Source organism: Saccopteryx bilineata, chromosome 5 (genome assembly GCF_036850765.1).
Source record: "Saccopteryx bilineata isolate mSacBil1 chromosome 5, mSacBil1_pri_phased_curated, whole genome shotgun sequence".
Taxonomy (NCBI): Eukaryota; Metazoa; Chordata; class Mammalia; order Chiroptera; family Emballonuridae; genus Saccopteryx; species Saccopteryx bilineata.
The window spans coordinates 181,907,227-181,933,556 of NC_089494.1; the positions used below are offsets into that span (position 1 = coordinate 181,907,227).

The window sequence follows — 26,330 nt, forward strand, 5'->3', positions numbered from 1 at the left end:
GATGAATATATGCTGGTAGGTACACACGTGCATTTAAGTGGAAAAACAGACACTACTGTAACTACCTCCCGTTCCAAAAACCCTATAGGACTTCTCACCGCGTCCCCAAAAAGTCCCTCCCCTTTCTCCCATTGAGTATCCGGAGTTGGCGCAGTTATGTGACGTAAGACGTAGCCGCCGGAGCCTCCAACAAGTAGCTACCATCCCTGCCTCTGGGAGTTGAAGTTTCCGAAGGAGGACTCGTGAGCGGCATCAAGACCACTCCATAAAACCTTTCTGCGGGTGCTCTCAGGTTCACCGAAAACTCCTCTGCCTGGTAAGTCTCTTAGAGCCGAAGCTGTCGCGCGCCTACCCTCCAGTGTCCTCCGACCACAAAAAAAAACGCTCAGCCAGCGCCCCCCAGGATTAGTATTAAGGGCTTCCGGGCAGGAGGAGAGTGGGGCTGTGGAAGTGGCGGCTCCGATTCAGTTCGCGCAGGAAGTGAGGTAAGATAGAATGCGCGCCCGCGGTCTCCAAGAAACCCCCTGATTGGCTGAGTGAATCTTAGTCCCGCCTCTAGAATGCGTCCGCCTTCGTGGGGCGTAGAGTGGGGAGCCGGGCGATGTTCTGCCCACCCAGGGTGGGGCGCCCCTCTCGCTGTCCGCTTAGCGGTTGGAGTCCAGTCCCTAGTTTGTGAAAAGTGTGGTTTCCAAAGAACGAAGGGAGAGGGAAATCTGGTGTCCGAAGGGCCGGGAAACGAGTTACAGTTTTGCTACTTGGTGGCAGAGACCATGGGCTAGTCGCTTTACCTCTTTATCTCGTTTCTCCAATGAGGGGCTGACGTGGCCAAGCCCTCTGAAACGGAGAGCGCCCGGGGAGAGTTGCTGCAGGTGCTTTCTGGCCCCAGCGTGGTCATCTCGGGACGAGTTTAAGAAGACCGAGTTGTTACTTGGTTTCACTGAAATATTTTAAGTTAAAATTCGGGCATATTTTGTAGAGAGATAAAGAGGATAGCAAAAATATATTTCTTTTTGTTTTTTAAATCCTCCCCTTCGCCCCATCGTAGCAGAACCCTGCTCCCAAAGGACTGACCTCAGAGCCTAGGGCTTTTGCTACTGCAGATTTGGCAGGCGCCTTTTCAAAAGGGTATTTATTCCTTCCCCGTCACTGTCAGATCGTTTCGTTCCAACCTGCGGTTATTCAACATTCGTCTGTATCTTTCTGTAAGGGAGTCAGTGCCATAATTTATGAAAACTTGATTTTATTCCCATCAATAAATTCCAAAATAAGTTTATTTTTAACTTTTCTTTAGCCATTCATTGATTTTTGATGTATTCTTTCTGCCTAAATCTGTGATAAAAAAAATACAAGAAATATGAAAACACTTTTTAATGTATTCATCTCACACCTAATGGCCTTAGTCATATTTCCAGTTCTTAGCTTTATAAGACCACCTGATAACCGATTTTTGTGACTAAATGAACCATTTAAAAAAAAAATTGTACGCGCAACAAAGTTTCACACAAATACTTATATAATTGCTACAAAATACTGTTCTTGCCTTAGTTTGTTGGCTCAGTGGTAGAGTGTTGCCCTGTGTGTGGATGTCCCGGTTCGGTACCTCTCAGGGCACACGGGAGAAGCGACCATCTGCTTCTTCACCCCTTGCTGTCTCCCTTCTGTCTCTTTCCTGCTTCCGCAGCCATGGCTCGGTTGGAGCAAGTTGGCTCTGGCACTAAGGATGGCTCCATGGCCTCGCCTCAGGCGCTAAACTAGCTCAGCTGCAGAGTAAGGGCCCCAGATAGGCAGAGCATCTCCCAGAGGGGGACTTGCTGGGTGGATCCCGTCCAGGCACATGAGGGAGTTTGTCTCTCTGCCTCCCCACTTCTCACTTAAGGAAAAAGAAAATACCATTCTTAAATATTTGTAGAACGTGGTTAAATGTAATCATGTACTGTGAGAGTCATTGCATGGGAGGGAGAAACACAGATTCTGCCTCGGAGCTTATAAACTGGCCAAAACTAAAATACACATATTTGCTTAACATGTGATCCAAACAAGCTAGTACATAATTAATTGCTTATTGTATGGTATAGGCAATGGGAGTTGGTGCATATTTTTGTATGTAAAGTATGCTGCAAGCAGTAATACATAGGATCTCAAGCCAAAATTATTTATTGTATTCTGTGCTTCAGTGTATCTAGCTTATTCAAAGTTCTCAGTGGTAGAGCATCAGCCTGGCGTGCAGTAGTCCCGTGTTCGATTCCTGGCCAGGGCACACAGGAGAAGCGCCCATCTGCTTCTCCACCTCTCCCCCTCTCCTTCCTCTCTGTCTCTCTCTTCCCCTCCCGCAGCCAAGGCTCCATTGGAGCAAAGTTGGCCCGGGCATTGAAGATGGCTCTGTGGCCTCTGCCTCAGGTGCTAGAGTGGCTCTGGTCGCAACAGAGTGATGCCCCAGGTGGACAGAGCATCGCCCCCTGGTGGGCATGCCAGGTGGATCCCGTTGGGTGCATGCAGGAGTCTGACTACCTCCCCTTTTTTGGCTTTGGAAAAATACAAGAAAAAAAAAAGCCGTTCACTCACCTCAGTGCATTTTAATAATTTGGAAGAGCTTTAAAAATAATTATAATGATGTTCACTAGGTTATGGCCTACTATGTATTTGATAGGTGTTTATAAATGTTACTGTTCATTGATGGGCCAAGTTAAATTTAACAGACTTTTTAGATAGACGAAAGCTCCCCCTGGTGGACGTGAGCTGTAAAATATTGCTGTACATTGCTTTTTAAATTTTCATAGTCTAGAACCAATCAACACTTGCAGTTCTTAACATAATAAAGAATTAGCAAAAAAAACGATACCAATGATGATGGAAATAGTCTCTCCTAAATTATTGTTTTATGAAGACAGCAATTTGTTTCCTGTGAATTTTAACTGTTTTTTTTTTGTTTTTTTATTTTTTATTTTTATTTATTCATTTTAGAGAGGAGGGGGGAGGGAGAGAGAGAAAGAGAGAGAGAGAGAGAGAGAGAGAGAAAGAGGAGGAGCAGAAAGCATAAACTCCCATATGTGCCTTGACCAGGCAAGCCACGGTTTTGAACCGGTGACCTCAGTGTTTCCAGGTTGACGCTTTATCCACTGTGCCACCACAGGTCAGGCTAACTGTGTTTTAAGTTTGCATGTTTAGCTTAAAGGGCAAGTTTACCTTATGTTTTCTCCACCCTACATTGTTTTGGATACATGCATTGCTGACTTTTACTTAATGTACTACCTATGGAAAGGAAGTAAAATAAAAGCGATCCTGGATATCAAAATATTTATTTAATATTTTTCTTCTACTTTTTTCAGGCTTACTGAGTTTCTCAGTTCTTAGATTGTTTATTTTCCAGCGTTAAAAAAATTTTTTTAATGACTATACTCAAGGTTATGCATTCATCTCTACCTTTTTACCTCTGTTTCTTTCATGCTGTAGTTCAGGTCTTTTAACTGCTCTGACATATTTTTTCATTCTCTTTCTCGATCTGAATTCTGAGTCAGATTGTCAGGATGTCTTCTGATCCATCAATTACCTCTTGGACTCCAGGTAATCTGGAGTTTGTCTCATCGATTGAAATTTTAAATCTTCATTTTCTGGTTTCCAAATAGGTTCTTTTTTATGAATTCTTCTTTTGCTTTTGTTATGCCTGCTTTTGTGTTACGATTTCCTGTTTTCTTTTTATGGTTCTTACCTCTGATAGTCTCTGAAAGATTCCAACCAAACTTATTTTAAAGTCATTTTCATATCCCTCTGCTATTCCCAATTTATATAGAATGAATTTATCTTCTTATTGTTGGTTTTGTTTGTTTTTCTTTACCTTTTCATTTTGTAATTTTGTTTTGCAGACTCTCCTTGAATGGAATTATCACTTCCCCTCTGCAAACCCCCTGTCTAGTTCTGATCTGTGTTTGCTCCCGCCACGGCCCTGCTCAGTGCTTCAGCCCACAGTCACACTTATATAGGTGATTCATAGTTCCAGTCATGTAGTGCTGTGTGTTCATATGTCCCCCATGGCTTAGCCCAGCTAGTAGCTGAGAGGCTGTGCCTACTTCCTTAAGTTCCCCCAAGTACTTAGCTTCTTATAAGCTAGTCTAATTTTACCTGTTTTCAGGTGTGTGTTTGTTTTTTTCATGAAGGATCCCCACCCTCAACACTAGATTAAGGAGTCATCATAAACTGTCTCCTGTCTCTCTCCCACCTTCTGTCTTGTGTTATTCTCCCCACTTTAAAGCTAAGTAGATTCCTAGTTGCCTTGTTCCAGCAGGAACAAGGTCTATTCTAGTTCTTGTTTCTGGTTTTGAGAGGCTATACCTTTTTTTTTGTTTTTCCCCTTTTATCTTTTACCTACTATTGTCATGCATTTGAAGATTGGGAGACAGAGTACCTTAAAACATGTACTTTTGACAGTCATCTCTAGGAAGTCTGTCCCAATTTTCTGATTCAGTGGCATTATGAATAAAACTGGAGCTCTTTTTCTTATCTTTCAGTGACACAAATCTCAGAGTCTTCCAACAGCAGGGTTGAAGCAGCATAGCTCTTTTACATTCTTTGGAAGCCTTTATTTTTCTAAAGATTTTGAATTTCTGGGAGGTGGAGTTATTAGATCTAGGCTTGAATCTTAACTCCATTACTTCATTCATCTATTGATCCAACAAGTATTTTGAGGACCCTCTTTGTGCTAAATTTGCTCTAGATGCCTTGTTTCTTTTTCTTTTCCCTTTTTTTTTTTTCTCAGAGACAGAGAGAGGGATAGACAGGGACAGAAGACAGGAACAGAGAGATGAGAAGCATCAATCATCAGTTTTTCATTGCGACACCTTAGTTGTTCATTGATTACTTTCTCATATGTGCCTTGACTGTGGGGCTACTGCAGACCGAGTAACCCCTTGCTCGAGCCAGTGATCTTGGGTCCAAGCTGGTGAGTTTTTGCTCAAGCCAGATGAGCCCGCTCTCACACTGGCAACCTCAGGGACTCGAACCTGGGTCCTTCCGCATCCCACTCCAACACTATCCACTGTGCCACCTCCTGGTCAGGCTAGGTGCCTTGTTTCTTAAGAATTATTTAGTGGCTTTGTAATTTGGGGAAAGCTATTTAACCTCATTGTGCCTCCTTCCTTTGTAAAATAAGCATAATGTTGTCTAACTGAGAGGGTTGGTTTTAAGGATTAAATTAGATAATGTTTTTTATTAAGCACAGTAAGAATTAATGTACATTTTCATTATTTAAAAAAATTCTTTGTAATATCATATTCACTTTTTTATTTACTTCACCAATGTATAGTGAGCATCTAAGTGTCAGGCACTGTGTTAGTACTGGCAATATACTGTTGGACAAAAGTGGACATCATCTCTGCCCATATGGAATTTTCAATGTAGAGTCAAATTTGAGTTGTTGTATCTTGCAGGGATTTCCGTAAACTATGTTTAGTGTTGGCTTAGTGGTTTGAGGAAAACTTGTGAATTCTTACTTGCATTATTAGATAATCTTTTCTCCTTATTAGTAATTTTGTAACTTAGTAAAAAGCCAGGGTTTTTGCTGTAGCTCCCAAAGCACATCTTAACCCTTTGAGTAGTGAATTTTTTTCATGCTTGCTGACCCCCAGGAGTGAGGATTTTCTTTCAAAAAGTGAAATTAGATCCAGTTACAGTTTTATTAACTTAAAATCATGTTTATTTGATAACCAATTTATGGAAACAAGAAGAACATACTTTGCCTTTTTTCAATGTTGCCTTATACAGTTTTAAAAATATTGATTGTACTGTGGATGGTCAGGAGGCACGAGGACATACATGAACGTTCGTGTACTCAAAGGGTAAAATTTCTTGTCTCTCAGTCAAAATTTGGTAAACTGTACAAGTTCTCTTAGTTATCCCCATATGTCCTGTTACAACATTATACTTTTAAAGAAAGTAAGAACCATATAATAAAACTACTGCTTAAGTTACATTCTGCAAAGGTTTTGTCCTTCCATTATCTCAATTGTGGGGATTTTTCTTTTTTCTTTTAGATGTTGGCCTCTCTGTACAGACACTTGAGCTATTTCTGTAAGGTGGAATCATACAGTTTTCTTTAAAGCCAATAGAACATTTACAACCTTCCTGGTTAGTCTCTGGTAGGGATAAATAATAAATACATTTTTCAGCTTTGGTGATAACAATCTGTTAAAGAGAAACCTTGGTATTTCTAGCCATTTTCCTTAATCTGATGGGAAGATCAGTTCTAGGCAATGGATATATAAATGTGGATGATTAAATCCAAATAAAGATGTTTGAGGTGGCCCTGAGCATTCCATAACTGATTACAGAATCAACCTAAGTATTTTGTCTTTTAGCCAGGACTAGCTTGGATTATTTACAATTATATATTTACAATGAACTATACAGTGGTAAGGCGACCATATTTTTTTTTCTGCACTATCCAAAATATATAGCTCTATAGCATATTTTTGGTCGAAAATTAATTGATTGGCCTGACCTGTGGTGGCACAGTGGGTAAAGCATCAACCTGGAAACGCTGAGGTTGCCGGTTCAAAACCCTGGGCTTGCCTGGTCAAGGCACATACGGGAGTTGATGCTTCCTGCTCCTCCCCCCTTCTCTCTCTCTCTCTCTCTCTCTCTCCCCCCACTATAATGAATAAATAAAAAAATCTTTAAAAATAAATAAATTAAAAATATATATTTTAAAAAAAATTAATTGATTGTATAACCAGATAATGAAAGCATCTCTGCTATAGCATTAGTCAACTAAAAAACCATCTCTTAAAAAATAAATTTTTATATTATAAAACTATATTTTCATTATATAAAATTTAGAAAATGTTGAATACAGGATAAGAATTAAACATGTATGTATACTTTTAAAACAAAATTGGATATAATGTATATATTTTTTGTTTTGATTTTCTTTTTTTTTTTTTTCGTATTTTTCCGAAGCTGGAAACGGGGAGAGACAGTCAGACAGACTCCCGCATGCGCCCCAGAGGGATCCACCTGGCATGCCTACCAGGGGGCAACGCTGTGCCCACCAGGGGGCGATGCTCTGTCCCTCTGGGGCGTTGCTCTATTGCGACCAGAGCCACTCTAGCGCCTGGGGCAGAGGCCAAGGAGCCATCCCCAGCGCCCAGGCCATCTTTGCTCCAATGGAGCCTTGGCTGTGGGAGGGGAAGAGAGAGACAGAGAGGAAGGAGAGGGGGAGGGGTGGAGAAGCAGACGGGCACTTCTCCTGTGTGCCCTGGCCGGGAATCGAACCCGGGACCCCTTGCACGCCAGGCCGACGCTCTACCACTGAGCCAACCGGCCAGGGCCAGATTTTCTTATTTAACATAACCATTTTCCTTTATCACTAGAGGATTTTTACTGACTGCTTAGTATTCCTTGCTGCAATCATAGATAAACTGTAATTTAATCCCTTTTTCCTGGCATTCAAGTAGTTGTTGATTTTTTATTGTTAAAAATAACCCTGCAGTGGTTCTTCCCCGCTCCTCAAACCTATCCACTGTTGCTTTCAGTTTTTCAGAGGCATCAAGTAATGTCATCTGAAATGGTGCCAGCATTTACTGAGACTTCTAATGTTGAAAGCAAGCAAGACTTAAGTGAGGATCAAAAGAAGAGCCAGAAGCCAAGGTTAGGTGAAGAGTTTGAACCAATATCTAAACGACAAATGAAGAAGCTAATAAAACAGAAACAATGGGAAGAACAACGAGAACTTCGCAAGTATGTTTCGAAATGCGTATACTCTACCCCTATTCAGAAATATGGAATGTTGGACCTTGCCTCACCCTTTGACCCATTAAAGTAATTGTTTTAATTAAAACTGGGATTATACATGTGTTTGGGAACAGTCAATTGGCTGTTAAAATCATATGTTCTGGCCCTGGTCAGATAGCTTGGTTGGTTGGAGCATTGTCCTCGTGTGCAGAGGTTGCTGGTTCAATTCCCTGTCAGGGCCCAGACAGGAACACGACCCTGTCTCTCTCTCTCTCCCTTCCTTTCTTGCTGAAATCAATCAATAAAATTTTTTTAATTATAAAAAAACTATGTTTTGAATTATTATTTAGCAAAGTTTATGAATTTACACTGCACACTTTTTATCACCCAGAACCTATTGTGAGTAGTAGCACAGTATCTGAAATAACTGACTTAAGAAAGGGATATAATTAGCATCCATATCCTAGATATGGAACAAAAATAACCACCTCAAAAAGACCAACTTTGGGCCTAATGTTGATTTTGCTAGAAGAGCTATTTAGGTTTTGTTCAGAACAATTAGACTGAAGCTGGTATTGTAGGTGGGTGGGAAAATGTAGAATTACAGTTGTGAATACGTGAAGCAGTTTATTCTCTTATAATTATTTCTTAATTGTATTTTTTATTACAATTGTAAATCTACTTTTGCCCACCCCTATATAATGCTAGAATTTACTAGAAAATAAACTATAGTTGATGCAGATGAGAGAAAAAGTATATGAGATTTTATTTTTCACTGACAGTTTTACTTTGCTTTTTTCCTACACCATATAAATGTTGCTTGAAAATCACATAGGGGAAGAATGATAAAAGTAAAAATTATCACAACTCTCAAATTAAGTATTTACCCGTATAAAGTTTTCTTAGTATAATAGTATGATACCAATAATAAATGAATTTATTAGTAATATAGTTAGGATTTTGTAAAAAGCATTCTATTGTTTTGCAAACTCATTGTCTTCTTTTCTAAAACTTTTAGATGGACTGTGTAAAAATTGCTGATATTTGACCAATTTTGATCCACAGAAGTGGCAATTTCACATAGGTCAGCCTGCTGATATAAAAAGTAATTGTTTCTTTGTCTATTTAGAAGAGTCTTATAAATATCTGAATATACAAATAACAAAATGTTATTTCAATTACTAATTTTAGACAAAAGCGGAAGGAAAAACGTAAAAGAAAGCAATTAGAGCGACAATGTAAACTGGAATCAAACTCAGGTGGAAATGATAGAAAACGCATTCGAAGAGATGTTGTCCACAGCTCACTTCGCCTTATCATTGACTGCAGTTTTGACAGCTTGATGGTATTAAAGGTATCATAATTCATTGTCAGAAAGTCCTATAGGTAAACTAAGCTAAATAATTCTTGCTGTAGTATGTAATATCACTTTGATATAAATTTATTAAAATGCATCTTAAATCAAGTTTTTCAAACTGTCTCCAAAATTAAACTAGCTAATAAATTCCTTTTATGTTTATGTATATGTGTTGACAGAGAAAGTGACAAACATGTAATTAGATTATAAAACTCAATAACTGCATATTAATCACAAAGATTTGTGTTACTACTTATCCTAGTCAAAATTAAGGAAAAAAGAAATTTGATTGTCTTAATGGAATCATGTCTTATTTAATAGTTTGAGAAACCTGGCTGTTTAAACAACTCTAGTGAAGTAATTAACATGCTTTAATTACTTTTCAAGCTATTGGTAAGTTATGAAAACATAGTATGGCTCTAAGAGAGTATTTTTTTTTTCCTTTTGCTGACTCTTAAGAAGAGTAAATGTTTACACGAACTAGCATTTTAAGTGAATACAAAATATGAAATAATTGGATCACTTACAGAATATTGACTTTATTTATGGTAATTACGATATTACTTACGTAAGGAAATTGAATGGAAATTATCAGAAAGGATTTGTATTAGAAAAGAAAAAACTGTACCCGTCTAGTCATCCCTTCTGCTTATTCTGCTGAGATTGTGGGGTGGCCATAGATGATTTTGAAAATGCTGCTTTAAAAAAAAACTGCACTCTTTTATAGGACATTAAAAAACTTCATAAGCAGATTCAACGATGTTATGCAGAAAATCGACGAGCATTGCATCCTGTGCAGGTATGTTTGAGAGATTTAAAACAGATTCCAGTCCTTTCTTATATTTAACTTGAGAAAAGGTATAGATAATTCTGACTGCCTTTACAAGAGTCTTACAGATAATCCTTCTTAGAGAACAAAATGCCTGTTTGAAACATGTTTTATTTTTCTACAAAGATAAAGTAAAATATTTTAAACATTTTTTTACATATGTCATTCTCAGACCCACTACCTGGTCACCATCGTATTTTGAGTCACTGATAATTTTGAAAAGTGCTTCCTTAGCTAACGTGAATTGTGCTTTGTAAGACTGGTTGCCTGCTATTAAGAGTTGCCTGCTGTTTGGGTTCAAGGTGACCTAATAATTAACACTGGCTCACTGACGTTGCGAACTATACATTCTTAATGTATTTTTGGTTAGACGCTTTCTTTTTATCAAATGATAGTATATATTTTTACCTATGCTTAGATTTGAAATAGGTGTCAGGTTTTAGAATCAAAGAATAATAAAGACTTTGGACTGGTAAAAAATAGCAGCGGAGGCAAAAGAAAAGGAATGCACACTTGTCATGGAAGCAGGGAGTTTGTAGAACAGTGATCATTAAGGGCAAGGAAGATTATAGATACTGGAAAAATGGGATGAAAATGTGATGGAATAAAGAAGTTAGTGGGTTATGCAATACCCAAAATGTCATTTCTACTACAAAATTATTCTCCTATGTTTAAATATGCCACACATTTATGTTTTTCTAGGATGAAAACATTTTGTGTTTCAGTAAAGTTCAGATGGTGTGTGAGGGAAATAAAATAATGTACTTTAATAGCCTTTGCTCTCTCTTCCTCTACCTACAAACCATGTCATCAGTTTTACTTGACAAGCCATGGAGGCCAGTTGAAAAAGAACATGGATGAAAATGACAAAGGATGGGTCAACTGGAAGGTAATTAAAGTAGATTAACTCTCCCATAATCCAAGTCGTTTTAAGCTTAAATCAACCTTTTTTTACCGAAGTTCTACATAATGTTAACAAATACAGCAGTCAGCAGTCTTCAAGCCCTGTGTATCACGGTGCCTAGGATCAAGGGTCCTAATGGGAGAAGCTTCAGAGCCTGAGATGATAGTTTGTACCTGTTCTCATTAAATCTCACTTGCTATTTTGCCTCCACCTTTAAAACATATTTTTTTAAAAAGGAAAAAATGTAAAGGTCCTTATTCAATCTATACCTAGCACACTGACTATACATTATTTATAAGAGTGAAATCACTCTATAATTTGCAAATATACTTGCACTGTTTGTTCTAAACCTGTGCTTTCCCACGTCCACATGTGGCTATTGAACTCTTGAAATGTGATTGGTCTGAATTGAGATGTGGTATAATTGAAATATACATTGGATTTCAAAGATTTAGTATCAAAAAATGTAAAATATCTAAATGTAGAATGTAAAATATCTCCTTGAAATTCTAAAAAAATACATGTTAAAATGATAACATTTTGGATATATATTTTATTGAATACAATGTATTACTGAAATTTGTTTCACTAATTTCTTTTAATTTTTTTAAATATTGCAAATAGAAGATGTAAAGTTACATATATGGCTCACATTTTCTTTATAGGACTAAACCATTCTCAGTCATTTGCAAAAATGACTAATAGATTGGCTTTAGTACGGATTCATGAGGAATACTGTTCTGTTCAGAGACGTACTAGGTTATTCCTATACTTATTTTCTTTCTCAAAGCCAGTTTTCACCATGAAAAATTTTTTCTTTCAAATTCACTAATCTTATAATAACTACATTTATTTTATAAATAGCATACAGTGTGAAAATTTTAAAAAGCTTTCTTAAGTTTTAAAGTACAATATGTTTACCAAGTTATATGATCGTGTCTATTTTTCTAAGAAATTATGTAATAAGTTAGAGTAGGCATACTTTCAGCTATTTTGTGGCTTGTTAAATTTATTATTTATACCACTAGCTTTTCAGAGAGACGTAAGTTGACTGGTCTCTCATTTCATGTCCCTCTTGGGGCCTTTATTAAGCATAGGGCCAAATTTATAATGTAACATTTTCCAGAAAAGTGGCTATTAATCAATAGGTGATACATTTTAGGTGAGATATGTCCTGTTTTATTCTGATTTCCTTAAAAATTACTGGCTAAATGTCATCTGAGACTGGTGATGTATTTTCTTTTATTCTATCAATATAATTTGCAAAATTCTGACTGCCAACTGTTGTTCAGTTTTGTACCTCTGACCTAACAATTTTTTTTTTTTAATAAATTTTTATTAATGGTAATGGGATGACATTAATAAATCAGGGTACATATATTCAAAGAAAACATGTCTAGGTTATTTTGTCATCAAATTATGTTGCAAACCCCTCGCCCAAAGTCAGATTGTCCTCCGTCACCCTCTATCTAGTTCTCTGTGCCCCTCCCCCTCCCCCTAACTCTCTCCCTCCCTCCCTCCCTCCCATGTCCTCCCTCCCCCCCCACCCTTGATAACCACCACACTCTTGTCCATGTCTCTTAGTCTCATTTTTATGTTCCACCAATGTATGGAATCATGTAGTTCTTGTTTTTTTCTGATTTGCTTATTTCACTCCTTATAATGTTATCAAGATCCCACCATTTTGCTGTAAATGATCTGATGTCATCATTTCTTATGGCTGAGTAGTATTCCATAGTGTATATGTGCCACATCTTCTTTATCCAGTCTTCTATTGACGGGCTTTTTGGTTGTTTCCATGTCTTGGCCACTGTGAACAGTGCTGCAATGAACATGGGGCTACATGTGTCTTCACGTATCAATGTTTCTGAGGTTTTGGGGTATATACCCAGTAGAGGGATTGCTGGGTCATAAGGTAGTTCTATTTGCAGTTTTTTGAGGAACCACCATACTTTCCTCCATAATGGTTGTACTACTTTACAGTCTCACCAACAGTGAATGAGGGTTCCTTTTTCTCCACAGCCTCTCCAATATTTGCTATTACCCGTCTTGTTGATAATAGCTAATCTAACAGGAGTGAGGTGGTATCTCATTGTAGTTTTGATTTGCATTTCTCTAATAACTAATGAAGCTGAGCATCTTTTCATATATCTGTTGGCCATTTGTATCTCTTCCTGGGAGAAGTGTCTGTTCATGTCCTCTTCCCATTTTTTTATTGGATTGTTTGTTTGTTTGTTGTTGAGTTTTATGAGTTCTTTGTAAATTTTGGATATTAGGCCCTTATCTGAGCTGTCGTTTGAAAATATCAGTTCCCATATAGTTGGCTGTCTGTTTATTTTGATATCAGTTTCTCTTGCTGAGCAAAAACTTTTAATTCTGATGTAGTCCCATTCATTTATCTTTGCCTTCACTTCTCTTGCCATTGGAGTCAAGTTCATAAAATGTTCTTTAAAACCCAGGTCCATGAGTTGAGTACCTATGTCTTCTTCTATGTACTTTATTGTTTCATGACCTAACAATTTTAATGAAGATGATTTCAAATATATATCTTTGTAGGAATAGATTCATGGAACTTATTAAATCATTAAGCCATTTCCTTTTTATTATTCAAGTAGAAGGATAGGAAGTAATTAGAGAAGACATTCTTTGGCTAGAAAAAAATGTGGGCAAATATGTGACAAAATGCATTTATTTTGTTCAAACAGAGATAAAGTTAGAAAAGGTAGGTGAATGCCATATTCAGGAAAGAGTTAATTTTTTTTCTACAGATAAAGATAAAACATTGAAAATAGTGTTTTTTGAAAAGAAGTCTACCATGAGTGTATGGAAGTAAATTGGAGGGATCTGAGGCTAGAGACAGGGAAATGGCATTAGGAGGCCACGTAAATAATCGAGATGTGAGGTTCTGAGGAGTTAAGTAGTGGGTTATAAATAACGCATTGTAACAACATTCTTTCAGACTTCCTTTCCATAGGATTTACTTCCTTTCAGAATGATTATTAGCCAATTTTCACAAAGTCCTGTTAATTAATAACATCTTTCTCCACGTGTCTTAAAGGATATCCACATTAAACCAGAGCACTTTATTGAATTCATAAAGAAAGAAGACCTGGTCTATCTTACATCAGATTCACCCAACGTACTGAAGGAGCTGGATGAGTCAAAGGCCTATGTGATTGGAGGCTTAGTAGATCACAATCATCACAAGGTACTAAGTTTTTATTTTTGCTTTTGCTTGTATGTAAAATTGATGGGTCAGTTTTCTCAATAGTAACAATAACACTTTCTTGATAGTAGTAACAATACTGATGATAGCTGATCTCTATTGAGCACCTCATATTTCAGTTACCTTTCTGCCTAATCAAAGCTTTTCACATACTAGGTGAGGCAAAAGTAGGTTTACAGTTGTTTGTATGAAAGATAATACAATACTTAATAAATAATAGGCTGGCCTGTGGTGGCACAGTGGATAGAGTGTCGACCTGGAATGCTGAGATCGCCGGATCGAAACCCTGGGCTTGCCTGGTCAAGGCACATATACATACATCAAGCAAGCAAGGAACAACTAAAGTGAAGCAACTATGAGTTTATAGTTCTTGCGCCCTCCTCTCTGTAAAATCAATAAATAAAATCTTTAAAATAAATAAGTAAATCATAAAACAAGAATCAACGCTGTGTTTTGCATACTTATAATTATACCTACTTTTAGCCTACCCTGTACATTAATATTCTTAATCCTCACTGTAAACCAGGGAGGTCAGTGTATTATCTATATTTTACAGCTGAGAAACTAGAGGCCTAGAGAAATTAAGTCTGAAATCAATAGTAGTAGGTGGTAGAGCAGATACTTGAAACCAGGCAGATTGGTCTGGAGCCCAGATGCTTAACCAATATGCTATATCGATAGAAGATGCTGCTGCTAATCAACCTCTATGCCGCTGGTAAAATTTATTACAAAACTGATAAATTGATATTTTAAATATATAATTTTCATGGGATGTGTTTTTCATTTTCTTATATTTCTACTTTTGTGTCTTTCCACCTCCTTATCCGCATTCAAATGAAAAATTACAAAAATAGACTTTCTAACAGAAAGCATTATTTTATACTTTGCAAGCTACTTTGCAATATGCTAAATTCAACCAACTAGAGAAAAAACATATTTACTAAGTGTCTGTGGAAATACTGTCACCATAATAATATAAATTTATTTTTCTTGGGTACCACCACTGTGCAGTAGAACTAATGTTAGCAGTGTTTTGATCATTCTGACCAACATGGTAGCCCTGTGGCTGTCGGTCACATGAAAATTAAGAAACAGAATTTTTAAAAATTGTAATCAATTTACATTTAATCAGTCATGTGGGTATAATTGGACAATGCTTCTCTATATCATCAGAGGGTATTTTATTAGAATGATCTTCAGCCTTTTTATTTTTTTCTTAGTGGAAATATCTATTTTGTTATTTATGTAGAACCAGATTTTTATCTTTCATGTCATAGGTGTCTTTGAGCTAAAACAATTTTGTTTTTAGAAGCATCTGCCTCAATCATTTTTGTCCCTAAAATATGCAAACTAATGGTTGAGAAATATGGTTCTTCTTTCTCCTGTACTCTGTCTTTTGGCTATTTCAGTTCTGGTTAGACCCAGGCTTAATGGATTTTAATTTTAAGAAGAGAGAAACTTCACATTCAATTTGTTTTAATCGATAGAGAGGGGGAAATTAAACTTATAGGCCATTAAAAAAATTTTTCAATTCAGGTTTTTATATAATTTTTGTCTTCTGTGCCTCCTTAGTGTTGTATAATTGAAACATAGTTTTGTCTATATATCTTTTGCATTCATAGGATAAGTAATGGTGCTTCTCTAGGAATTCAGTTTGAGTACTTTAAACTAAGAGAAAGGCTGTTTGGAACGGTGAAAAAGTATCTGAGTCAGGAGGCATGGACCCAGTTTCTCCTATGGGTCTGCCACTGAGGAGCAGGGATGCTAATGTCCTTGGTTTCCTTACACGCAAGTTGGTTAAAATAAATGCCCTAAACGTTCTGACAACATCCTTATTGTCCAGAGACTGTTTCCAAATTAGCTGTTAAACACACACACACAGACACATATACTTCAGATAATATTCCCTGAAATAAAGTCTTTCCTACAAATTATTTATCCTGTCATTGACTTTAAGTTAAAATAATTGAATGTTCTAGTCCAAGTTATAGTGTCTTTGTTTTAGGGACTCACATATAAACAAGCATCAGATCATGGAATTGATCATGCACAGCTCCCCCTTGGAAATTTTGTGAAGATGAATAGTAGAAAAGTTTTGGCAATTAATCATGGTAAGCTATAAAGGGGTAAACTGAAAATATACCTGAATGAACGTTGTGAAAAATAGCATTACATTTATGTTTTGTACAAATAGAAAAAATGTATCTTGCTGGAGACAAAAGTTATAAAATATACTGATTTATTTCTTTGAATATAGATATAATTCATGCATATTTTAGAAAATTTTGAAAATGCAGAAAAATATAAAGAAACATAAAGAAGCTATCATTTCATTACCCAGCGATACCTGGTATCAACTTTTGGTGTGTCTCCTCCCAGTTATTTTCCTATGCATATATAATATTACTTATTACATAATTGAATTCTTACTCTATTACATAAATGGTTATAAATCTGGGTGTTCTGCCTCCTTTATAGTTATATTTTTCAATGTCATTGAATTATTATAATGATTATCATATTTCATCACCTGAATATACAATAATGTAACCATTTTCCTGTTGATGATTTTTGTTTGTTTTTTACTACTGTACATAATACTGCAGTAGACATTCTTAGACCTAAAGTATTTTCCTGCAGTTTTGCTTTTCAAAAAAATTTTAGTAGAGATTTTTTTTGGTACACAACTGTTTATTGGATTCTTTTTATGTGCAAAGAACTTTCTCAATAGTAGGCTCTAGAGAGTTATAGAGATGAATTTACTGATTCAAGGACTGAACTTCTTCTAAGACCTTTGCTAGATTATGGACATTACTTTTCAATAAAGTAATCCAAATGAACACTTTAGCAATGTGAGTGTTCTTTGGAGACTATATAAAAATTTTACATCTAATGTGAAAAAGAAAGTAGGCAAGACTCTCCCTTATCTTTTATAGGAAAGATAGAAGAAATTTAGATTAATCCTAACATTTTTTTTCTAATTTAATGTTAGCACATAGAGGATAAAGAAGTGAAAGGGATAAAGAATAGAAAGGGCCTGACCTGTGGTGGTGCAGTGAATAAAGCGTCGACCTGGAAATGCTGAGGTCACCAGTTCAAAGCCCTGGGCTTGCCTGGTCAAGGCACATATGGGAGTTGATGCTTCCTGCTCCTCCCCCCTTCTCTCTCTCTCTCTCTCTCTCTCTCTCTCTTTCCTCTCTAAAATGAATAAATAATATATATATATATATATGAATAGAAAGGAAGCAAAAAGATTCTCTGTCTATGGATTATTATTGACAAAGGATGATAGTAAACTTCTGAGCACTTAAGAACTCAGTTGAGGAAAAGCTGAAGAAGAGGTAACAGGCTTGAGAGCTTTGGGGCAAATTTGCCCTGAAAGCCCATATGAGAAGAAAGAAGTAAAAACAAAATAATTATTAGGACATACTGGCACTCTTAGCACGGAAGCAATGTATTTTAAAATATAGTATGCAACATTATGATGAACATGGCTAAAAAATGTATAGTTTGTCTTTGTTTCAGTGTTTGAAATTATTCTGGAATATCTGGAAACAAAAGACTGGCAAGACGCATTTTTTACTATCTTACCACAAAGGAAAGGAGCTGTTCCCACAGACAAAGCCTGTGAAAGTTCTTCACATGACAAGAAGTCTGCCAGGATTGAAGCTGGGTTGGACAGTGAGTCCAGTGAGGAAGAAGCTAGCAGAAATGAAGTACATTCCCCGCGTGAAGAAGAAAAGCAGGAAAAAGAGAATGGCACCGAATCTACAGTGAACTCTAGACCATAGTAATGTCATCTAGGGCTTTTTGGTTGTTGGTTTTTGTTTTGTTCTGTTTTTGTTGAGAAAAAAGTAGGAGAAAATGAAATGCTTCATAGAATATTCAAATTGGATGAAAATTTCATTTCCTCTTATTTCTGTTATTTCTGTTGTGAATGTTTAAAACTTTTAGAGCTGATAAAAATCATTGTAAGAAAGCATTTTTTGTTTTAGCATAAGATTTAAATGTGTAATTTTAAAAAATAGTTTTCTAAGCCTCAAATAAGAGCTTTTGAGGATTTTACTTTAACAGTAAACCTTCATTCTCTTAACTGGGTTGTATTCTTCAGAATGTGCCTTCTGACCCTTCAGTTTTTTTATTTTGAGTTTATGGCAATATCTTTCTGACTTATTGCCTACTTATTTGTAAAGGCAGATATTCATAAATCTGTAAGGATACCAGAATGTTCAGTGTGGGAGGTTACCTTCTATTTGCAGCTCTTGTATTCAATTTAGTATCTTCAAAGGAATATAGTGATTTTAGGAAGAAGTAGCAAATCGATAAACTCAACAATTAACTTCTTTTGGACTATGCACCTGTCTCTGTTCCCCCTTTCAATGCCTTTTCATGGTTCTAAAGCAGTCACTGAAAACTTCTTTTTCTAATATATTTTCTTAATTCAAGTCATGGTGGTAAATTATTTAATTACAGAATTTAATTTTTCAGGCTAGATTATTTTAAAAGTTTGGTGAAGGATCAATTTTGTCTTTACTTAAAAAGAAATAGCTCTTAGCAGCTATGATTTCTTTCTATATATACTTTAATTTTTTTAAAAATCTATTGGTTCTTAAAGTAAATAAAGTTAACTTTATTTGGGCATCTGCTATCATAAAAGCAAGCTAATGTAAATGTATATTTCTGTAAATAATATAAGCATGTACAAAATATGAATATTGTTTATAAATTTTTTGTCAACATCATACATGATTCTCGACAGAAAGAATTGAGTTGTCATATATGTATGTATATTATTTGTGTGAATGGTTGTGTTCAGCAATAATAGGCGATTGTTCTTTGTCACAACTATAATGAGATTTCAGAAGCCTTCAGTGAATAGATAAATCAAGTTTCTGTTCTTTTTATTCATTGGCATCTTATATACACATTTGGTAGAAAGTTTATTGGATTTAGTATTGATGTTGTCTCTCTTTATGTTGCTTTATTCTTAGTAATCTATTATAATCATCCATTTTAAGTAAGGTCTGTGAGCAAGGTATATAAATAAAAAGCCCCCACAATTCTAGAAGAACAAAGCTGATGTCTTAAGTTGTATTTTTCAAAGGTTCAGAGTTTTCTGAGTAAAAATAGGGTTTAGTAGCATGAAATATTATACCACCTTTTACTTAAATTGTTCCATGAAGAATAGACACAGTTTAATTTAAAATGTGGAGAAACATCATTATAGGCACTATGTAGTTTAATTTTCACTAATTATCAAAACCCTGTATCAGTAGTTTCCTAGGACTGCCATACCTTGTTATTATCAATTGGATGGCTTAACACAACAGACATTTATTCTCTTATAGTTCTGGAGGCTAAAAGTCCAAAATTAAGGTGTCAGTAGGATCATGCTCCTTCCAAAAGATACAGTGAAGAATTATTTCTAGCCCCTTCCTAGTATTTGGTGTTTGTCAGCAATCTCTGGTGTTCCTTGGATAATGGCTACATCACTCCAGTCTCTGCTTCGTCGTTCCATGGCCTTCTACCCTCTGACTTCTTTGCCTGTGTCTGTGTCCCTCTTCTTATAAGGATATAGTCATTGGATTAGGGTCCATCGTAATCTATTGTGATCTTTTCTTGATAACATCTACAAAGACCCTATATCCAAATAAGGTATGTCTACAACTACTAGATAGTAGGGTTTGAACACATCTTTCAGGTGGACACAATTCTACAGGGTCCATATTTTATTTAGGCTCTTGATGAAAAGAAGGTGAACATTATAGTTAGAAATAATTTCTGAGGTATTTAAATTTTTGTTTTTTTAATCTTTTTCTTAATGTATTTTCTCTCAACACTATTTTGGTTTATTGAGGTGCCTTATTATTTAAAACTTAAGTAATATTAAAGTCACTTGTATTGGAACATAATAAAGGTAGGAAATTCAGTAAGTATTTAAATAATACTCCAAAAGGAGATATGTTGGCTGAAATAATAGGATTTTCTTTCTCAAAAATCTATAGTCTTCATAAAGCCAGCTCATTCTTAAGGGACATTCTTAAGACCAGTGATTTCCAACCTTTTGCATCTAATGACACATAAACTAATTACTAAAGTTCTGTAGCACACCAAAAATATGTATTTTTTGGCAATATGAGAAAAAATATAGGTATAATTTTGATTCATTCATACCAGATGGCTATTGTTTGGCCATTGTCATTTTTTAAAATTTATTTAACAATCTAGAGGAAAGAGTTCAGTGCCTCTGAATAAATAGGCATTGCATGTTTTAAAAATTCTTGTGGCATACTGGTGGAAAATCGCTGCTTTAGACAGAGTCTCCAGAGATCACTGTGTTGCCATTTGGGAGCATTTGAAAATACTGGAAACTGATAAAGCAAAAAGGAAGAAAAAGCAATTTTGAAGGAAATGTATTTCAGGAATTGAAGGAAAACTGTGAAGTCCACCAATTACTGAAAATTATAAAGTAAAACAATGTATCGTTTCACTTTATATATGGAAAGGTCACTGAAATGATACAGGTAAAAGGCAAGAGTTGTCCATAGAGCACCAAGACGGTACTGACAGAGCTGGTAAAAAAAAAAAAGAATGGCTTGTGTTACAATCAATGACAGCAGTGGCCTACAGTGCTCATTGAACTGATCTCAATTAGCATATCTTTTTCTAGCACGTTGTATTGGCGTTCCTTCAGTTCTTGCCTCCTTTTCCTTGTTTCTCACTCTTCCTTTTTGACATTGCCTGATTGAAAAAAAATGAATTAGTAATATGCTTTATTTCAGGCTGTGTTTTTTGAGGAACCCAGGCTTAGATAAGATTTTTAAAATGCAAACTTTCTAAATTACCTGAATGAATACTCATTCAATAAAATATGGAAATCACGGATCATTTAGTGAAACATTTTTAAAAGCAATACAAACAGAATGTTAACATAAAACACAATAAACACACCAAGCCAAATCTGTCAGCAAGTACAAATGTTCTAAAATCATTGAAATTGGATTTTAAGTACCCAAAGCCTATACATATGCTGTTTTTAAATAAAGTTACTCAGCAGAAAAGTATATTGGACTAACAAAATAAAAAGAAGACAAGTCACAATTTTTTTTTGTATTTTTCCGAAGCTGGAAATGGGGAGAGACAGACAGATTCCCGCATGCGCCCAACTGGGATCCACCCGGCACACCCACCAGGGGGCGATGCTCTGCCCCTCCGGGGCGTCGCTCTGCTGCGACCAGAGCCACTCCAGCGCCTGGGGCAGAGGCCGAGGAGCCATCTCCAGCGCCCGGGCCATCTTTGCTCCAATGGAGCCTCGCTGCGGGAGGGGAAGAGAGAGACAGAGAGAAAGGAGAGCGGGAGGGGTGGAGAAGCAGATGGGTGCTTCTCCTGTGTGCCCTGGCCGGGAATGGAACCCGGGACCCCTTGCACGCCAGGTCGACGCTCTACCACTGAGCCAGCCGGCCAGGGCCAGTCACAATTTTTATATTGGATAATATTCAACACATTGCAAACAGTAAAGGACATGTAATGTTTAAGAAAGCAATCCTTAGTGAAGATCTGACAGCAATATGTATCAGGTAACATAGTATCCATGTTCATTAAGAAAAAATACAGAAATATGTGAAATGATAAATGATTAGTATAAAGGAGACTGCTGCAGGCTTTCCAACCATGACAGCTCAAGCAAACAAAAGATAAATGTGGGAGATGTAAATGCTATAATTCAGCGGTCCCCAATCCCCGGGCCGTGGACCGGTACCAGTCTGTGGGCCATTTGGTACCGGTCCACAGAGAAAGAATAAATAACTTACATTATTTTCGTTTTATTTATATTTAAGTCTGAACAATGTTTTATTTTTTTTAAATGACCAGATTCCCTCTGTTACATCCATCTAAGACTCTTTACGCTTGTCTCGGTAACATGATACATTTATCCGTCCCACCCTAAAGACCGGTCCGTGAAAATATTTTCTGACATTAAACCGGTCTGTGGCCCAAAAAAGGTTGGGGACCACTGCTATAATTAATAAACAGATATAATTGATAAAATCAAGTTCTATATGCTAAAAGCAGTTTTCCAGTGCCCAAGGAATGTTCATAAATGTAAATATATATATTAATTCACAAAGGAAAATAGGTTCCAAAATTAGGAATAAAATAAGCAACTTCTCTGATAATAATACTTTGAAGTAGAAAATAAATTTGTGAAACAGGAGAAAAGCCTTACCACCTAGAAGGTTTTTGTTTTGTTTTGTTTTGTTTTGTTTTTTTGTATTTTTCTGAAGCTGGAAATGGGGAGAGACAGTCAGACAGACTCCCGCATGCGCCCAACCGGGATCCACCCGGCACGCCCACCAGGGGGCGATGCTCTGCCCACCAGGGGGCGATGCTCTGCCCACCAGGGGGCAATGCTCTGCCCCTCCAGGGCGTTGCTCTGCGGCCACCATAGCCACTCTAGTGCCTGGGGCAGAGGCCAAGGAGCCATCCCCAGCTCCTGGGCCATCTTTGCTCCAATGGAGCCTCGGCTGCAGGAGGGGAAGAGAGAGACAGAGAGGAAGGAGGGGGAGTGGAGAAGCAAATGGGCGCCTCTCCTATGTGCCCTGGCCGGGAATCGAACCTGGGTCCCCCGCATGCCAGGCCGACGCTCTACCGCTGAGCCAACCGGCCAGGGCCACCACCTAGAAGTTTTTAATTTAATGTCAGATGGTCCATTGTAAAAAGAAGTGTTAGAGATAAAGTTGGTCATGACAATTATAAAATTCTAAACTATTTACACATAACTTCAAAATGTATGTATAAAATTGAACAAAATTACAAAGACCACAGAACTATAACATCTACCATAATAGTTGGAAAAATTTAGTACAACTTTATAATCGGCTAATCAATCACAGAAGCCTAAATTAGGATATATAAGATTTGAAAAATACAATTAACAAGTTTGTTCTAATTAATATATCCACAACTTTGTGTCCAACAGTTTTAAAATATATTCTTTTCAAGTTATTTGGAACATTGATGAAATTGGCCCTATGGTAAACCTCAAAGCCACCCTCAAGAAAATCATAGAATTGGTCATTTTTACAGATCATATCTGCTACAATATAATTAAGTTTTAAATCATTTAAAATATGTTTGAAAAATATACATTTGGGAATTATTTTTAAATTCTAAACAAATTATTTGTTACAAAAGAAAACAATGAATATTAAAAAATACTTAGAATTAAATTTCCTCTGACTTGCTTTAGCTACATTCCACAGAGGAAATTTCATAGCCTATGTTGCTTAAGTTAGAAGAAAAAAGAAAGTAGCATTACTGATCTATGCACTTAATTTAACAAGAAAAGGACAATATATTCAAAGTTGAAGGAAGGAAATAAAACAGAAGCAATAATTAAAAATAAAATGAACATGCAGTAAAGATGATCAAGGCAAAAATGGATACTTTGAGAAGACCTTGGTGCCACCGCTTGGTCAGGCAAGTTTTATAATTCTAAGTAAATTGATTTAATATTTTAAAAGCCAGGACCAAATGTCATGAGCATATATGTGAGACATACCAAAAGCAAATAAATCATCTTACACAGACTCTTTGTAGAGAATTAAAAATGAAGGAACTATTATTGTATGAAGCTTATTAATTGTGTTGTTCAAATCTATATATTTTCCATTTGTTTTTTTAAATATTATGGTAATAAAATATAACATTAAATTTACCCTCTTAACCATTTTAAGTGTACAGTTCAGTAGTATTAAGTATATTCACATTGTTGTACAACAGATCTGTATAACAGTCATCATGTATCACTGAAACTCTATACCCATTACACACTAATTCCCCCAGCCCCACTTCCACCAGCCCTTGGTTACCACCTTTCTACTTTCTGTTACAATGATTTTGATCACTTTAGATATTTCATATGGTGGAATCACACAGTATTTGTCCTTTACTGACTAGCTTCTTAGCATATTATCCTCGTTTCATCCATTTCATATCATGTGATGGAATTTCCTTCTATTTTAAGGCTGCATAATATTCCATTGTATGTATTGTATATACCACATTTTCTTTATTCATTCATCTGTCCATGGATATTTAAAATGCTTCAACCTCTTGGCTATTTTGAACAATGCTGTTGTGGGCATGAGAGTGCAAATGATCTTTGAGATCCTGCTCTCAACTCTTTTGGATATATACTCAGAGAAGTGGGACTGCTGGATCATATAGTAATTCTATTTTTAATTTTTAAGGAACATTTATACTATGTTTGCATAATGACTATACCATTTTACATTCCCACCAACAATGCATGGGGTTCCAACTTCACATCATTGCCAACAATTAATTTTCTGCTTTTTGATAGTGGACATTATGATGGGTGTGAAATGATATGTCATTGTGGTTTTGATTGCCTTTCCCTAATGACTAGTGATGTTGAGCATCTTTTCATGTGCTTCTTGGCTATTTGTATATCTCCTTTGGAGAAATATCTATTCAAGTTGTTTGCCCATTTTTATATTGGGTTGTATTTCTGTCACTGAGTTGTGGAAGTTCCTTATATATTCTATATATGAACACCTTATCAAATATACAATTTGCAAATTTTCTCCCATTTCTTAGGTTGCCTTTTCACTATGTTCATTGTGAGTTTTAAAGTTTTGTGGAATCCCACTTAGCTATGTTCTTAATTTTGTTGCTTGTATTTTGGTGTTATAGCTAAGAAATCACTACCCAATCCAATGTCATTAAATTTTTCCTCTATGTTTTCTTCTAGGAATGTAGTAGTGTTAGGTCTTACATTTGTCTCTAATCAAGTTTGAGTTAATTTTCTATATAGTGTAAGATAGCTGTTCTTTTGCATATGAAATCCAGTTTTCCAAACACTATTTGTTAAAAAGAGTGTTCTTTCCCCATTATATAGTCTTGGGACCATGTTGAAAATCATTTGGCCATAAATGCAACATTTTATTTCTGGGCTCTCTATTCTATTCCATTAATTTGTAGGTTTATATGCTAGTACCACACTATGTTAATTACTGTTACTTTATATTATGTTTTGAAATCAGGGGGTGTGAAGCTTCCAACTTTTTTTCTCAAAGATTTGTTTGTTATTGTTATTCAGTGTCCCTTGAGATTTCATACAAATTTGAGGATTAGTTTTCTATTTCTGCAAAATGTCATTGAGATTTTGATAGAGATTGCACTGAATCTGTAGATCTATTTGAATAGTATGAATACTTATTTTCTTCCCCTTCTCCAATTTGTATGCTTTTTTTTTTTTTTTTTTTTTTTTTTGCTTGTCTGATTGCTCTGGCTAGAACTTCCAGTACTATGTTGAATAGAAGTAGTGAGAGGGGGCATCTTTGCCTTGTTCCTGATCTTAGAGAACAAGCAAGCTTTCAGTCTTTTCCCTTGTTGAATATAATCTTAGCTGTCAGTATTTCATACATGGCTTTTATTATGTTGAGATTCATTTCTTTTATTTCTGGTTTATTAAGAGTATTTTTATCATGTCAAGATGTTGAATTTTGTCAAATGTTTTTTCTGCATTGATTGAGATGATGGTATGATTTTTGTCTTTTATTTTGTTCATGTGGCATATTTCATTGATCAGTTTTCATATATTGACCCATTGTTGCATTGAGGTACAAATCTCACTGTAAAAACTTATACTAATAAATAAAAATGACTGAATGTAACCATTGTATTGCTGGAATATGACTACTTCTTAAGTCAGCCCCCTTTCAGGTAGACTATTTCATGGAATATAATTAGAAGTGATGTTTGCTATTTCAAAATCAAGAATTTAAGCAGATTTTTCTCATTGTGGAAGGCAAAATGATGTCCCCCCAAAGATTTGAATCCCTGGAACCTGTGATGTTACATGGTAGGGGGGAATAAAATCACTAATCATTTGACCTTAAGATAAGATTATCTTGGATAACCTAGATCAGTGGTCCCCAACCTTTTTTGGGCCACAGACCAGTTTAATGTCAGAAAATATTTTCACAGACTGGCCTTTAGGGTGGGACGGATAAATGCACAAAATAAAATTATGCAACTGGCATAAAAACTGTGGTATTTTAAAATATAATTGTTGAACTTACGAGACAAGTGTCAAGAGTGAGTCTTAGATGAATGCAACAGAGGGAATCTGGTCATTTTTTAAAAAATAAACCATTGTTCACACTTAAATATAAATAAAACGGAAATAATGTAAGTTATTTATTCTTTCTCTGCGGACCAGTACCAAATGGCCCATGGACCAGTACCAATCTGCAGCCCTGGG

General features: G+C 36.0%; 1 protein-coding gene across 3 annotated transcripts; it reads left to right on the plus strand.

Annotated features, from left to right (window-relative positions):
- Window positions 1-169: 169 nt before the first annotated feature.
- TRMT10A (tRNA methyltransferase 10A) lies at window positions 170-25,666 on the plus strand. 3 transcript variants are annotated; one of them, XM_066280659.1, is made up of 8 exons: window positions 170-316; window positions 7,524-7,728; window positions 8,914-9,076; window positions 9,807-9,878; window positions 10,723-10,797; window positions 13,871-14,020; window positions 16,044-16,149; window positions 17,564-25,666. In XM_066280659.1, exons 2-8 carry the CDS (start codon window positions 7,544-7,546, stop codon window positions 17,827-17,829), a joined length of 1,017 nt encoding a protein of 338 aa, XP_066136756.1. In that variant the 5' UTR covers window positions 170-316; window positions 7,524-7,543; the 3' UTR covers window positions 17,830-25,666. The 3 variants fall into 3 exon arrangements, with proteins under 3 accessions (XP_066136756.1, XP_066136759.1, XP_066136757.1); XM_066280660.1 differs by lacking the exon at window positions 170-316 and adding an exon at window positions 608-619; XM_066280662.1 differs by lacking the exon at window positions 16,044-16,149.
- The last annotated feature ends 664 nt before the right edge of the window (window positions 25,667-26,330 follow it).